Genomic DNA, 15,186 nt, shown 5'->3' on the forward strand with positions numbered 1-15,186 from the left:
GGGGTGTGCATTTGATCCTAAAACTAAATGTATTGTATTAAAACAAATTATGAAAATAGTTTAAATACATTTATTTTAAGTAAACTCAAAGGAATGAGAATAGAGTACAGTGACGTGTCATGTACGATGGATGATGTGTACTGTTTTGGGCAGACATTTTGGTTCAATCCGGAAGCCAGTTTCACTATAGCTTTGTCTTTGCGAACTTTGAGCCATTATGGTTGTTCATACAGGCAGCTGAGGTTGAGCCATTAAACGTGACAGGACAGGTAAGCAATTCCTCGTCCTTATTTCAGGATCAGTTTTAACACTGCCTTTTTGTTTAGTGTTGAAGGCACTACTGCGGAATATTATGTAAACAAACATAAAACGCGACATTCGAAACAGTGCTGTTTTAGTGTTACGTAGTTTATAACTGACGTGTCCGGCTTGTTTATAACGATCTACAAACATTTAAAAGGAATATTCTGGGTTCGATACATGTTAAGATCAGTCGACAGTATTTGTGGCATAATATTAATTACCGCAAAAACACATTTTGAATTGCCTCTCCTTATCTTTGAAAAACACAAAAAGTCTGGGTTACAGCAAAGTCTTTCTGCCAAGTCAGTGTACTGTCTGCCGTTTTTGGAACGCTCTCGGAAGGGTATTTCTAATCATTACAGTGCAGCTCCTATCTACTTGAATGGAGGGGACACACCGAAATCTCAAAAACGGTCGGCCAAGCTTATATAATAAAGAACATATTTCAAATAAGCGATAAAATCTGTCAATATTGGAATTTAAATGGTGATTTTTATTATTATTATTTTACCTCCTATTACGCTAAAATAAAACGCAGATATCCCGGTTTGTATAGCTAATGTTCATGCGTGTTGTAGGGTTGATTGACAGGTGATGTTTGTATCTAAAAGGTGGTTGGTTATTTTACTTGTAAGGCGGGACTTCTTTCTACATCCTTTGACCGCTCAGAGGTAGAAGTGGCCCATCTCTGCTAAATAATTTCTGGTGCCAGAGACACTTACAATGGAAGTGAATGGGGCCAATTCTTAAACTTAAAAATATGTACTATTTCAAAATTATATCCACAAGACAAACGACATGAGTGTTGTTAAGATGATTTTAGTGTGATACCTGTTCTGTGTAGTTTTTATCCTCGGGCAATCCGGCTACTGAACAGGGACACTTGAGACAGTCTGTATAATCCAGCTTCGCACAGACACAAAACAGCTTGCACTATAATTAACTAGACAATTGCACATGGTATAGTTCTGTGTACATTTGTACAACCTAACCAATTTTTTATATATTTTCTAATATATTTTATTAATTTTCCTTATATTTCTTTATAATCTATATATTTTATAAAATGTTTATCATTTTGTGGGTGTATGTCCTTAGTTTCTGGTTCTGTTTGTTTTTGTACAGTAGGACGAGGACCTAAGGAAAAAAAATTGTTACATTACATCACAAGTAAGTAATATGTATATGACAAATAATAAACTTTGAAACCTTAAATGTATAGACAATTTTACAACCCTAAAATTTAATTTTAAACAAATTTACAGCTTAAATAATACACGTTTTAACAAAAGAATTAATGTAAGTACTTTTATAAAATTGAAAAATCAGTCCCATTCACTTATATTTCAAGTGCCTCACTGTAACCTCGATTTTAGTTTTTTTAAAAAGGATGGACGAATCAAAAATATTTTTTTGTGGTAATCAACATTTTGCCACAAATGCTGCCTATTAAGCTTAACTTGTATTGCACCAGGAATATTCCTTTAATGATGGATTTTTGCAACCATGTTCAACAATATTAGAACATGTGAGTGCGATCTGGCCAGTGATAACACCGTACCGAGATTTTTGATCTGAACAATCCACAAAATCATGATTTTATTTAACATTGGCAACTTAAAGAGGGGCCTGGGTAGCTCAGCAAGCAAAGACTCTGACTACCACACCTGGAGTCACAAGTTCGATTCAAGGGCATGCTGAGTGACTCCAGTCAGGCTTCCTAAGCAACCAAGTGGTTGCTAGGGTGGGTAGAGTCACGTTGGGTTAACCTCCTCGTGGTGGCTATAATGTGGTTCTCGCTCTCTGTGGTGTACGTGGATGCCACGGAGAATAGCATGAAGCCTCCACACCTGCTAGGTCTCCGCGGTAAAGCGCTCAACAAGCCACGTGATAAGAAGCGCGGATTGATGGTCTCCGACACGGAGGCAACTGAGATTGGCGAGTCACTACGCCACCACGAGGACTTGAGCACATTGGGAATTGAACATTCCAAATTGGTAAAAATAAATAAAAGAAAAACACTGGCAACTTTTATATTTCTTATAATAATTCAGCTGTGTGTGTGAGTGAGTGAGAGAGAGAGAGAGAGAGATTGCCTGTTTTTTTTTGGGCAACATCAACCCAAAAATCTGGAAAAGTCTAGATGTTTTGTTTAGAAATGTGGTGTACCTGTCATTTGATTTTGTAACAGGATGGTTCGGGTGGTGTTCCTGCACCCTGATCTGGGTATAGGTGGAGCAGAGCGTCTAGTGGTGGATGCAGCTGTAGCTCTGCGCTCTCGTGGCTGCAGTGTGCAGATCTGGACAGCCCACTATGATCCCCAGCACTGCTTCTCTGAGACACTCTCACCTGACCTACCTGTGGTGTGTGTGGGCGACTGGCTGCCCACCAGTGTGTTTGGGTATTTCCATGCCCTGTGTGCATACCTACGCATGATCTACGTTACTATGTTTCTTGTGTTCTTTAGTGGGGAGGAGTTTGATGTTGTCTTCTGTGATCAGGTAAAACCCTTTTTATTTTTGCCTTTGCATTACTTTTGTCAACTCTATTTAGAAAAATTTAGATTTCAACCAAAATACGGAGATGGAAACTAGACTCTGAGACTCAAGTTGCAAAAAATTGACTCGACTCTATTTAGACTCGTAGGTAATTGTCTTGAGACTTGTCATTAAATTAAAAACTTGCAAACAGACATATTTAGGGCCACAAGGAGAAATATTTTCACAGAATATTAAAACATTGTTTAGATAAGAGGAAGTTTTTTTGTGCACTCTTTGAACCTAATTTTTTTTCCCTGTGCGAATGTGCTGTCATCTGCTCCAGTATTCCACAGGATTTTTTTCTTCTTCTTGGAATTCCTTAGAAAGAATACATTTTAAATAAATGAAATTCATTTATATGAATATAAATTTCTACTGTATATAGAATAATATTACCAAAAACGCACCAAAACACTTTCTCGGACTTTCAGCTTTATCATACCACGTTGGTGGAATGACCTCCCCAACTCCATCCGTGAAGCAGACTCACTCTCTGTCTTCAAAAAACTACTTAAAATGCATTTTTCCAAGAGCACTTAACTAGTCACTAACAACAACAAAAATAATAATAATTTGCACTTTTATATGTTTTGAATTCTATTCTGATGCTAGTGAAACTTTGTAATATGGCACTTTTGTACCACTGTCTCCTTAAGATCATTCACTTGTGTTTTTCTCTTTTGAAAGTCACTTTGGATAAAAGCTTCTACCAAATGAATTAATGTAAATGTAAAAAAGGATTTGAGACTTGACTTGGACGTGTGACAAAAGACTCAAGACTGCCAAAATGTAGTAATTACAAAAATTAAGTGTTCATTAGGAGGCGTTCACACCGAACAACACATTTTTGCATCCATCTGCTGTGTTTTTTAATTGATTTTCTTTGCAAACATGTGCTAGATGGATGTCTTCGGCCGCTGCACCATGTCTCGCTTTTTTTAGCGTCTCGAAGCGGAGCGCTGCATTTTTTAGATGTTGTGTCAGGTTCAAAATAACTTTTATCGTTTACAAATGCATTTCAAGGCCTGCGTTCTGTCCTATTCCTTGCACTGTGTCTAGCTTATTTTAGTGCAACAGCATGTTAAGTCTTAACATATTTCTATTTATTTACCACTCTTTCAGGTTTCGGCATGTATTCCCTTTTTGCGTTTGGCACGTCAAAGGAAGAAAGTTCTGTTCTACTGTCATTTCCCTGACCAGTTGCTGACTCAGCGTCACTCTGCTTTGAAGCGCCTGTATCGTGGTCCCATTGACTGGTTTGAGGAACTGACCACTGGCATGGCAGACTGCATTTTGGTAAACAGCCAGTACACCAAAGGGGTCTTCAAACAGACTTTCCCCAAATTAGCTGAGATCCACACCGATGTCCTATATCCCTCTCTGAACTTTGCAGCTTTTGATGGTGAAGTTGAGGGACTCAGTGGGCTGGTCCCTGAGGGACGGAGCTTCCTCTTTCTGTCAATCAACCGCTATGAACGCAAGAAGAACCTGCCGTTAGCACTGCAGGCATTAGCTGCTCTAAAGGAGCGCCTATCTGAAAATCAGTGGGAGCAAGTACACCTCGTGATGGCGGGAGGATATGATGAGCGAGTGACTGAGAATGTAGAGCATTACGAAGAGCTGCGTTCACTAGTGGCTTCTCATGGCCTGGAGGACCACGTCACCTTCCTGCGCTCCTTCTCGGACAAACAGAAATTGTCCCTGCTGCACAGCAGCACTTGTGTACTGTACACACCCAGCAATGAACACTTTGGCATTGTACCAATAGAGGCTATGTACTCACGTTCTCCAGTTATTGCAGTTAACTCGGGTGGACCACTGGAGTCTGTGGATCATGGTAAAACTGGCTTCTTGTGTGAACCAACGCCTGAGCACTTCTCTGAGGCTATGCAAGAGTTTGTTGTTGACCCTAAACTCAAGCAGCACATGGGGCAGGCTGGCAGAGAGAGGGTCCAGCAGTGCTTCTCACTGCAGGCCTTTACTGAGCAGCTCCAAAATCACATCATCAACCTTACCCAGTAACACTCTGTAACCTCTTAAAGGACCAGATCTGCTGTGGACCAGCACATGAATGCATTCTGCCAGTCAGGTTGCCATAGAGGGACTAAGTATGTAAAGTATGTGTTCTCTAATGAAAGATAAGAGTAGTAAAGACAGCACAAGAATGTGGAGCACATTGAGAGGTGAATTAATTACTGTGTGCTGGTCACATTGATCGAAGTGTGGCATGGCAATGCCTGAGAACTGTATGTGTGTTTATGTTATGCCATTAGAGTGTTTCTTTGGCAGAAATCGATAGAGAAGTTTTCTGTGCCCTGCTCTTATTCTGCAGAGTCGCTGCTTTTGTTTGGTGATAACAATGGATGATGGTAAGAGTTATTTAAGTCTCAACTAAAGATGCTCATATCAAGTTAGTCTGAGTAGTCTAAAGAGAAAGTTTTCCTAAGACACTGAAGGTCATATGCTGTTTTGGTTTGAGGTTGTTACTGGCTGTGTTGTATATGTCCTCATAGAGGAACTTCTATTGATACAAGACCAAAGCACTAATTAAATGAAATTCTATAATGTGTTTGTGTTGTTTGTCATTGTCTAATGAATCTTTTAATTTTTTGGATGCAATCGACTCTTTCCTTTTCTTTCTTGCATGCTGACCAAAAAGAACAGTGGACAATTTACAGTTCCAGAATTCACTTGCATTGTATGGCTCTACAGAGCTGACATGTTATTCTAAATATCTTTTGGTTCTGCAGAAGAAAGAATGTCATACACACCTGAGATGGCATGAAATTGAGTATTTGGTTGAACTATTTCTTTAATGTTTAAAGATGAAAGGTGCAAAAAACAATTGTTGCAAAAATAATACTTGTTTGCAAACAGCTTTCCTGAATACTCCCCCCATCAATCCATTGGTTGAGCCAATGTTGCTGTGTTGGGCTGGTAAGGATGGTCAAACAAACTACAGTGTTTACACTTTAGGAAAATGACCATACAAATGGCACACTTATAAGTGTCTCACCATATTAAGATGGTATAGAAGTGTTTTAACATAGAAAAAATTACACACTGCAGCTATAAATTCCAAAAGCACATAATGTATATAGAAACAATTATTTTGTCAAATTCAAGCTGTTCACATCAGTTATTGTCCTAGCACAGAGCTCTCCACATTCAAGCCTGTGACCGTTTTACACCCATGAAACCCTGAATATCTGCAATAACCTCAAAGGTGAGTGCTCTTGCAGCTTGCACACTAAATTAGTTAAAAAAAAAAAAAAAAGAAAAGGGGGTGAGGGTGTCTATTAAATAGGCTTTAATTTTGTAACACAGACGTCAGATGTATTGCTTCTCTAGAGTCGCATCAGTTTTGTTGGCAGTTTGGGAGCAGTTCTTGTTGCGTTTCCTCATTAACCCACAATGTGTTAAAGATGAGGCCCTTATTTTTAGCTGTGCACTGATTGGGTTTTAATCGTATATAAAAGAGGTGTTATGAGGCCAGAGAACATGTAAATCAACCGGGCACAATAACAAGGTCAGACTGCATAACCGTCACTGTGCAAGGGAACAAGTCTTCACCCACACCTCATCTAAGTGCTAAAGAACCTCCGATACAATTGTTGAATATAATTAAGTTTTAGTTTAGCAGTGTACATTTTTATGGAAATGGTCTCTAATTGTTTTTATCAAAAGATTAAATAAAATATTAAGTCAATTTGAATCAATACCAGAATCTCTTTATTTTCTACTGCAATAATTCATTCTAATTTGTTTTGTTTTTAAGCATAAGACAGTGATAGTTTAATCAAGAACAATACAGTGCAACACCAGGACCATACAATTCAAACTAATTATAAATACACTGTATACACATAAGGAATTCTAGATTTGCACTTGAGAGTAGAATAAGTGAGAAATACTGGATATTATATTACTTGCTGTAATTAATTAAACAGAGTTTTCCTCCAAACTAGCTCTAAAATGTGACTGAAAAGAATCGATATCCCAACAATTTACATTAATGTTATAAAGTTGTACTTAAGAGGAAAAAACTTGTCTTCCTAACTGTCATTTCTATTTAAGTATTAGCTAACTAGTGGTAAATCTCTCATAGCAGAAGTTGATCTTCCTGAAAGAAGCAGCACAGTACAGATCAGCAGTTACAGAAATATTCAAACCAGCCCGACTGGCACCAACAATAATCCTTAAGGATGTTGTGTTTCTGGTGTGAGAAGCCTACGCTGTGTGTGTTTTAGATGCCGCTTTACTATGAAGCTGTTCATTGGTCTTTAGTTCCCTTACGACTCTGTACACTTGACATTGCATAGCTATACACATATGGGATTGCCTTCATACACAACCTAGTTGAAACCTCTCTAGAATAACGCCAATATTCCAGTATTGGCTATGGTGTTTGAGCCCCGCCCATTCTGGTGCGAAACTGTCTGCTATAAAACAGGTGCACAGACACCATTTCCTCAGAATTTCTTCCTTCAAGACAGCGATCATCTCATGTCTAGAAGACCTCTACCTTCGCCCTCGATATTCATGAGTCAGCAGGCGGAATCTTTGTGGGAAAACTTTCCGCGCCCCTGCAGGTTTCCGGAGAACATCACACTGCTTCGCCAGTTGATGCTTCGCTGGTGAACAGGCCTCAGCATCCTGATTCCCCGCAGAGCTTCGGCAGGGTTTGTGTATCCTTATAAAGCAATTGTGTATTGTATACTGTGTGATATAAATATATATTAACTTATATATTTATATATCTAAAAGTGTCACTTACATGTTCGCATCTTTTTAAAGATGTTATTCAAGTTTTCCTTGTGCGAGAGGCACATCCTGCCGTTAGATCAGCATGAGAGCTGCATTTACTGTCTGGGCCGCACCCACGCAGAGTCAGCTCTCATGGAGACAGACTGTGACAGCAATTTCAAGCCAAGCTCCTCAGGCAAATGGACAAGCACAGCTTCATTCTAAAGATATTCAAACAGCTCTGCACTGCTACAGATTTAGCGCTGTATACCACGAAATCACTGTGCTGGCCATCGGCAAGGCCATGGTCAACCTGGCAGTTCTGGATCGACGTATATGGCTGACCCTCACAGAAATGCGTGATAAGGAAAAAGCCACTCTTTTGGATGCTCCAGTGTCTCCAGCCGGCCTTTTTGGTGGCTCTGTGAATAGGTTTGCTGAGCATTACGTCTCGATTCAGCAGCAGTCACAGGCTATGAGACACTTTATACCCAAACAGAGTATATCACAGCCGGTTTGCCCTCGCTCTGTTTTGAGCCAGCACCCGACCTGCTGTCTCACCGGTACCTGTGTGTCAGCACACGCAGAAAATTATGGGCACAACCCTTTGAAGCGGAAAGCAGAGCCCGCGGTTCCCTCCGGGTCTGCTCCAAAAAAGGCTCGATTGTAGACACAAAACACTGTTTCCCATCTCCCCGTTATTGTTTGCGAGAAAGGAATATTGTCATTCACAATATTGTTCAAAATGTTGTTTCTGTGTCTTGTACTCAAATAAATACAATTAAAAATGCAATAAGTGCAAAAAAGAATACAGCATTCATTGCAAATGCACGAGATGCTCACACATTCTCAATAAAGAGCCCATTTTTCCTCTTCAAAGCACACACATTATGCGCAACCACTTCCCTATAGTGAGTGTTGCATGATATCATAGTAAGCAAACCAAATTTCCCTCTGTCCCATTACGCGGATGCATGGCGAGCCCTAACGTGTATTTCAGAATGGGTGCAAAAATGATCGAACATGGTTATGCGATCCAGTTTTGCACACCGGCCACCACGTTTCATTGGTGTTCTCTCTTCCACGATTTCGTCAGAAGACGTGCCAGTGTTACGAGCCAAAATACACATCTAATTGTCTCATCGTGAAAAACGCGGTAGAGATTGTGCCAAATTGTCAAGCACAAAAAGGGTTTTACAGCCATTATTTTCTTGTTCCAAAGAATGACAGCAGACTTCAGCCAATCCTGGATCTGAGACATTTAAATCGCACACTTATAAAGTGCCCATTCAGAATGATTATTCAGAAACGGATCTTATCGCATGTATGCCCACATGATAAGTTTGAGTCGAAAGATCTGATGGATGCGTACTTTCATATCCAAATTGTACGACATCACAGGATGTTTTTGAGATTCGCGTTCGAGGGAACAGCGTATCAATTCAAAGTCCTGCTCTTCAGACTGTCTCTGGCTCCTCGCTCATTCACAAAGTGCATTGACCCTCTGAAACTGAGCGGCGTGCGCATCTTGAACTACTTCAACGATTGGCTATTACTGCTGCAATCAGAGGCTTTGTTATGCCAGCACAGACCTACTGCTTCAGACATTCTACAGTGTCCATCTCAGTTCAAACTGGGTCGTGTCGTGTTGTGTGGCATCTAGTGTCAAGTGTACTGAGTCGTAAGGGAACGTCTCGGTTACTTACATAACCTTGGTTCCTTGAGACAAAGGGAATAAGAAATTGCGAATGCTAGCCGCACTTAAAGACTCAGAGTTCTTGAGGCATGAGTGATGTGCTCCTTGTTCTCAGTCAGAAATTCTGAGGAAATGGTGTCTGTGGACCTGTTTTATAGCAGACAGTTTCACGCCAGAACGGGCGGGTCTCAAACACCATTAGCCAATATTGGAATATTGGTATTATTGTAGAGAGGTTTCAACTAGGTTGTGTATGAAGGCACTCCCATATGCGTAGCTACACAATATCTCGTTCCCTTCATCTCAGGGAAAGGAGGTTACACAAGTAACCGAGACTTTTTGCTCCATCTCATTTTTGTATTTGCTTAAATGCACTTTTTTCCCTTTCGTTTCACACACCCATAAAATTTACACATTTGGATTTAATTCCAACGAACTTTAGCCAGTTTTCGTGGTTCCCGCTGGTGTGTGGGGTTTGGGCTGCTCTGCTCACCGGCCTGGTACGGTGTCTTATCCGGTCTACCTGATTCCTCTGGCCTTCCTACCTAGCGCCGTTTGTAGCGCGGTTGCTGTGGACAGGGTGTGGCTGGTAGCGGCAATTTCACATTGGCCTATTCTCAAGTTCAGAGGTATGCCAGACTCTCAAGAAAGACCCCTTGTGTCACTACAATCGACATAATATTGAGTGAGTGACAGAAGGGGAACTCTCTGTATTCATGATGTTCTCACAGATGTGAGAGTTACCCATGCCATGGGCAAGGACACACCCCTGGCCCATACAGACACTGGCTTTTGGACCTGACACTAATAACAGCTTGGTTGGTCCTTTTCCTCTTTAGCCTGGATAACATGATGGCAGTGTTTTTCAAAAATATTTTGAAATGTGGACCCTTCTATGGAAGCATATTCATGTTTAAAGTCTTTGAAGCATAAAAGCATGTTGAATTGCTCTAATTGAAAAAATGTATACATTCAATTATTAGTGCTTGCATTTAAATATGTTGAATTTACAGTGCTTGTAATTCAATCTGTTGTATTTACAGTGCTTGCATTTTGGGAGGCTGAATTTGAACCAATTTAATGATAACATTTTCAACAATAAATATTCACCTTCCAAAGTTAATTTCCAAAATATTCAGTTCAATCTAGATTTTTTTATATAAAATTCAGCCAGTTATATTTCGCTTAACAAAATTTGCTTCCTCAAATTCAGTGATTCAAATTCGGTTGGAAATTCAAACTTCCACATCCGGGAACTGCAGTAAAAGCAGCAGATTACCGATGCACAATCTCAAGATATTCATTCTCACCAGTAGGTGGCGCAATGCAATCGGGTGTTGACTGCTAAAGACCAAAGCTCCAGCAGTCCTGGCTTCAGCACTAAGATGTAAGGTGGGCCGAAGTTGAAGGGGTGTGTGTAGGTGTAGTTCTCAAGGTGGGCCAAGTTCATGATTGGGTGGGCCAGGCCCACCCAGGCCCCCCTGTGGAGCCGGGCCTGAGCTACAGGTAGAGAGAACAGCCGTGTACATTTTGATGGGTTGTTTTTAAAAATTGTTGGTAGGAAGAAAATAGATAAATATTTGATTTGCACATGTGGTTGGGCATGAAACACACCTTTCCACTGATTGGTCAACCCACGCCATCATCATTTCTACTGTGTTTTGGTTAGTGAGGGAAGTAGGGAAGTTAATGTTTATTTGCACTTTTTATTTTGTAGGTAAGGTAGTTTTGACTCCCCAACAGATATTTAAGTTTTGTTTGTTATTTTAGCTTTACCCCCTCATGAAGCCTTTTTGACTTCCTTTTCTTGTTTTGATTAAATAAATACTTTTTGGATTTTAAATTCTAGTGATCATTGCGTGCTGGCATGGGAGAAGGGGAATGCCAAACCTTTTTAATTTTGTTACTCTTACCCAACCCTAGACTGGGTTGGGAATAACACAAGCCCCTGTCTCAACTTTTTTGGAGCGTGTTGCAATCATCTGATTTAAAATTACTCTACATAAAAAAATAAAATGCAATAAAGATAAAACATATAATGTGTAGTTGTGCTGCTTTCAATATAGCAAAAGGTGAATATAATTTACAAATCACTTTTTGTTTTTATTAGCGGAATTGAGGTTGTGGGGAATACCCGTATGCCCTCATGCTTGAATAATGTAAGCACGTTTGTTTGGTCAAAAGGAACTTCTTGGGGCATTTAATTAGTGGTTTTTAAGAATTTAAGAATTCTTTATAGTTTTAATGATGTTGTTTCACTGTAATTAGTTGTTTTGTGTTAAGTCACCATTAGAGATCCTGTTCCATACATATAATTTTACCTTGAAATGTAAATGTGCGTAACTGAAATGCAGCTTTATCTGCTCTTCTTTAGGGAATCAATTTTTAACCTTTGTGCGACCTTCGGAACATTTTTGTCTTTTTCATTTAGTTTTTTTCGATCATTTTGGCTGTGTTAATGTCAACGGCATAAATTTGGCCAAAGGTGTGTTTGTATTTCAACCTCAGTTCCTATAATACATCTTTAATACACTGGGTACACAAAATAGTTACACTCAGGACCTTAAAGACAGAAATTTCCCCATTGAACCCCAATAAAACTGCAATATTTGATCCAAGTGCCATTAAAGCAATTCTATGATTTTCTGCTTTCATTCTGGAGCCCTGACTTCAATTTATATATATATATATATATATATATATATATATATATATAAAAATTGAAGTTAGGGCTCCAGAATGAAAGATCATATATATATATATATATATATATATATATATATATATATATATATATATATATATATATATATATATATATATATATATATATATATATATATATCATATATATATATATATATATATATATATATATAATATATATATATATATATATATATATATATATATATATTCCACCAGATGGTGCCATTTTTCTCATTTTTTAGCTTCTGGAGCAAATACATGCTTTTTTCTTATTTTTTGTTTGCTGTATTATAGAGCACCGCAGGCCAATTGAGGTGGAGAATGTGTGGTGGAGATGCTCATTGCCCTCAGTGATCCTGGCTGGTTTCCAAACCTCAGTTGGCCCTTAATCAGGGAATTGTCACTCAAACAGAGGGAGTGACACCATGCATATTCACTAGTCACCTAGGAATCCCGATTAGATCTACCCCCATCAGCCATCCTCAGGCTCCCCACAGAGTAAACCACACACAACAGCAAGCCCCATTACAAGACAGCCCATTACAAATCAATCACACATTCTTGAACAATGACTCCATAACTGTCCCACTTCTATCACTCTAGAATCGGCTTTAAATCATGTTGAATTCTATTTGCGCATCTGTGTACAGAATTGTTTTTTAATTTGTGTGTTTAGAGAGGGCTGTTGTAATCAGAAGGACCTATCACGTGAGGCTGGCAGCGGTTGGCAAAGTGACAGCGATGCCATCGAGCCCTCGGCCCAGCTGGAGATCAGCACTCACCGGAGGTGGGGTCGCGTCAATCACCCCTCCCCTGCTGCATCCCTCGTGCCCCCAGACACTGCCTATTTACCCTCAAACAAAAGCAGCGTTCAACTTGAAAGTGCCGCGCGCTTGAGAGAGTGTGTGTCGCGATGGCAGAATAGATTGAGCTGTCAGAGCAGTTGCTCAGAGGGAAGATTAATAACAACACAAACAATAACGTTCCTGCCATCACCATAAATATGCTAATGATCGTTATCAATACAGCAGCTAATGGAAGCGCTGGAATTACAGAGACAGTCAAGAGAGAGGGCACAAGGGGCAGATATTTATTCAGAGACCGCTCTGATGAACCCAACACACAGCCCCTCAATAAAGGCAGCCACACTTAAAAGCTATCAGCTCCTCAGACAACACTTAATTGTGCAAATGTGTGTACGATGAAAAGGTAAAAGTATGCGCACACCAAGTATTTAATTAAGAGGGTGAGCTGCTAGCTTGTGAGGGGGAAACTAACTTATTGAGATAATGACAATGTAGATCATTGATTTTTATTAGTAATTGAGAATCTGTTTTAGAAGTGGAATACAACACACTCCAAAAGCGACAACATGCCAAACTCAAAGTCTACTACGCATGCGTGTGTTTACAACTTTGTTTCCCTAACTATTCGTAAGGGGCAACTTGGCCTTGGCTATCCCCATTGTGTGTGTGTGTGTGTGTGTGTGTGTGTGTGTGTGCGCGTGTGTGTGTGCGCGTGTGTGTGTGTGCGCGTGTGTGTGCGCGTGTGTGTGCGTGTGCGTGTGCGTGTGCGTGTGTGTGTGTGTGTGTGTGTGTGTGTTAACAGTGTATATAGAGGTGTTTTGTTGGAACAAAAGGGCATTTTAGGGTAATAAGGTCATTGGGGACCATTCAAGAAGCCTCCACTGGAATAGCATTTAATATCATGGGGTAATAACTGGAGTTATCTCTAAGCTTCAAGTCAGATTATTTGCTTTTTTTTTTTAGATTTGACAGGGGTATGAATATATGATGACCCTATGACTGGGAGTGGTAAAGGGGGATTATGGGGCAGGAATGAAACACAGCTTTAACAATTTACAGAGGTGTGAATTAAGCACACCCTGGTGCCTCTTAAACAGTCTGTAATTGCTAATTGGCTCATTACTAAACTCTATTGGTTAATTGTGTTGTTGAATGGCCAGCTACAGTATCACTCAGATTCCCATGAGGATGATGAAGGTCATAAGATTATAATGACTCAACAGAGTTAACATAGAGTTTACAACTGTTGTTAATGTGAGTGTGCTCGGTTTATACAAGGATTTTGTCCTGAAAGAGTATACAGGAAGTCTTTATATGGTACGATGAATGATTTTGAGCTTTAAAAAACATTAAAAGTATTCTATTTTTAGCTATATCAGTAGCTACACCAGGAAGAACACTCACTGTGTACTTTATTAGGAACACTATGGTCCTAATAAAGTGCCCAACATGGTCTTCTGCTGTTGAAAGCCCATCCGCCTCAAGTTCTTGTGTTGTGCATTCTGAGATTATATTCTGCTCACTACAATTGTACAGAGTGATAATCTGAGTTACTGTAGCCTTTCTGTCAGTTCGAACCAGTCTGGCCATTCTCTGTTGACCTCACTCATCAATAAGGCGTTTCCATCCACAGAACTACCGCTCACTGGATGTTTTTTTCTTTTTGGCACCATTCCGAGAATCCTCTGTTGTACATGAAAATCCCAGGAGATCAGCAGTTACAGAAATACTCAAACCAGCACATCTGGCACCAACCTCCATGGTCAAAATCACTGAGATCACATTTTATTTTATTTTCCATTCGGATGTTTGATGTGAACATTAACTGAAGCTCCTGACCCATATCTGTGTGATTTTGTGCATTGCACTGCTGCCACATGATTGGCTGATTAGATAATCACATGAATATGTAGGTGTACAGGTCTTCCTAATAAAGAGCTCATTGAGTGTAGTTTTTCACATTATTTGTATCACCCCTATTTTTCTGATAATATAATTGGTGCTTTGCAATTCAACATAAAACAAATCCTAGTAGGGATTTTTTGATGTTGAAAGTGCACTGTAAAAAAAACACCCATGTACATTACTGATATAACAAATAAGAAGAAACATAACTACCGGTATTTACAAAAAATATAATCAAATGTGATGTGTCGTGCAAGGGACTCGATTATTGTTTTTCACCTTAATTTTAACCATAGTTTACATTAAAAGTACATGTATTGTCTTTACATTTTCATTGTTAACTATAAGGTCAAACTTTTTTTACAATAGAATTATATATATTGTCTGTGTAATATAATTTTTCACTTCTTGGTAACTACCAGTTAACCAAGTGACTTTTTTTTTTTTTTTTTTTTACTGTTGCATTTTAAAATTATTTTTC

The 15,186-nt window shown here is 39.3% G+C and overlaps 1 protein-coding gene across 3 annotated transcripts; it reads left to right on the forward strand.

Moving 5' to 3' along the window:
• Positions 1-175: 175 nt before the first annotated feature.
• Positions 176-5,406, forward strand: alg2 (ALG2 alpha-1,3/1,6-mannosyltransferase). 3 transcript variants are annotated; one of them, XM_052143460.1, is made up of 4 exons: positions 185-269; positions 1,429-1,473; positions 2,495-2,804; positions 3,966-5,406. In XM_052143460.1, the coding sequence occupies exons 3-4, from the start codon at positions 2,496-2,498 to the stop codon at positions 4,863-4,865; spliced, it is 1,209 nt and encodes a 402-aa protein (XP_051999420.1). In that variant the 5' UTR covers positions 185-269; positions 1,429-1,473; position 2,495; the 3' UTR covers positions 4,866-5,406. The 3 variants fall into 3 exon arrangements, with proteins under 3 accessions (XP_051999421.1, XP_051999420.1, XP_051999422.1); XM_052143462.1 differs by having other exon boundaries at positions 217-269; positions 1,432-1,473; XM_052143461.1 differs by lacking the exon at positions 1,429-1,473 and having other exon boundaries at positions 176-269.
• The last annotated feature ends 9,780 nt before the right edge of the window (positions 5,407-15,186 follow it).

This window comes from Xyrauchen texanus, chromosome 15 (genome assembly GCF_025860055.1).
Source record: "Xyrauchen texanus isolate HMW12.3.18 chromosome 15, RBS_HiC_50CHRs, whole genome shotgun sequence".
Taxonomy (NCBI): Eukaryota; Metazoa; Chordata; class Actinopteri; order Cypriniformes; family Catostomidae; genus Xyrauchen; species Xyrauchen texanus.

What these genes read in the sequence shown, in the direction of transcription:
- alg2 (XM_052143461.1), top strand. Translation starts at nt 2,496, where the DNA reads ATGGTTCGGGTGGTGTTCCTGCACCCTGATCTGGGTATAGGTGGAGCA. An exon ending in ATGTTGTCTTCTGTGATCAG is followed by an intron (nt 2,805 to 3,965) that starts GTAAAACCCTTT and finishes CCACTCTTTCAG; the next exon opens with GTTTCGGCATGTATTCCCTT.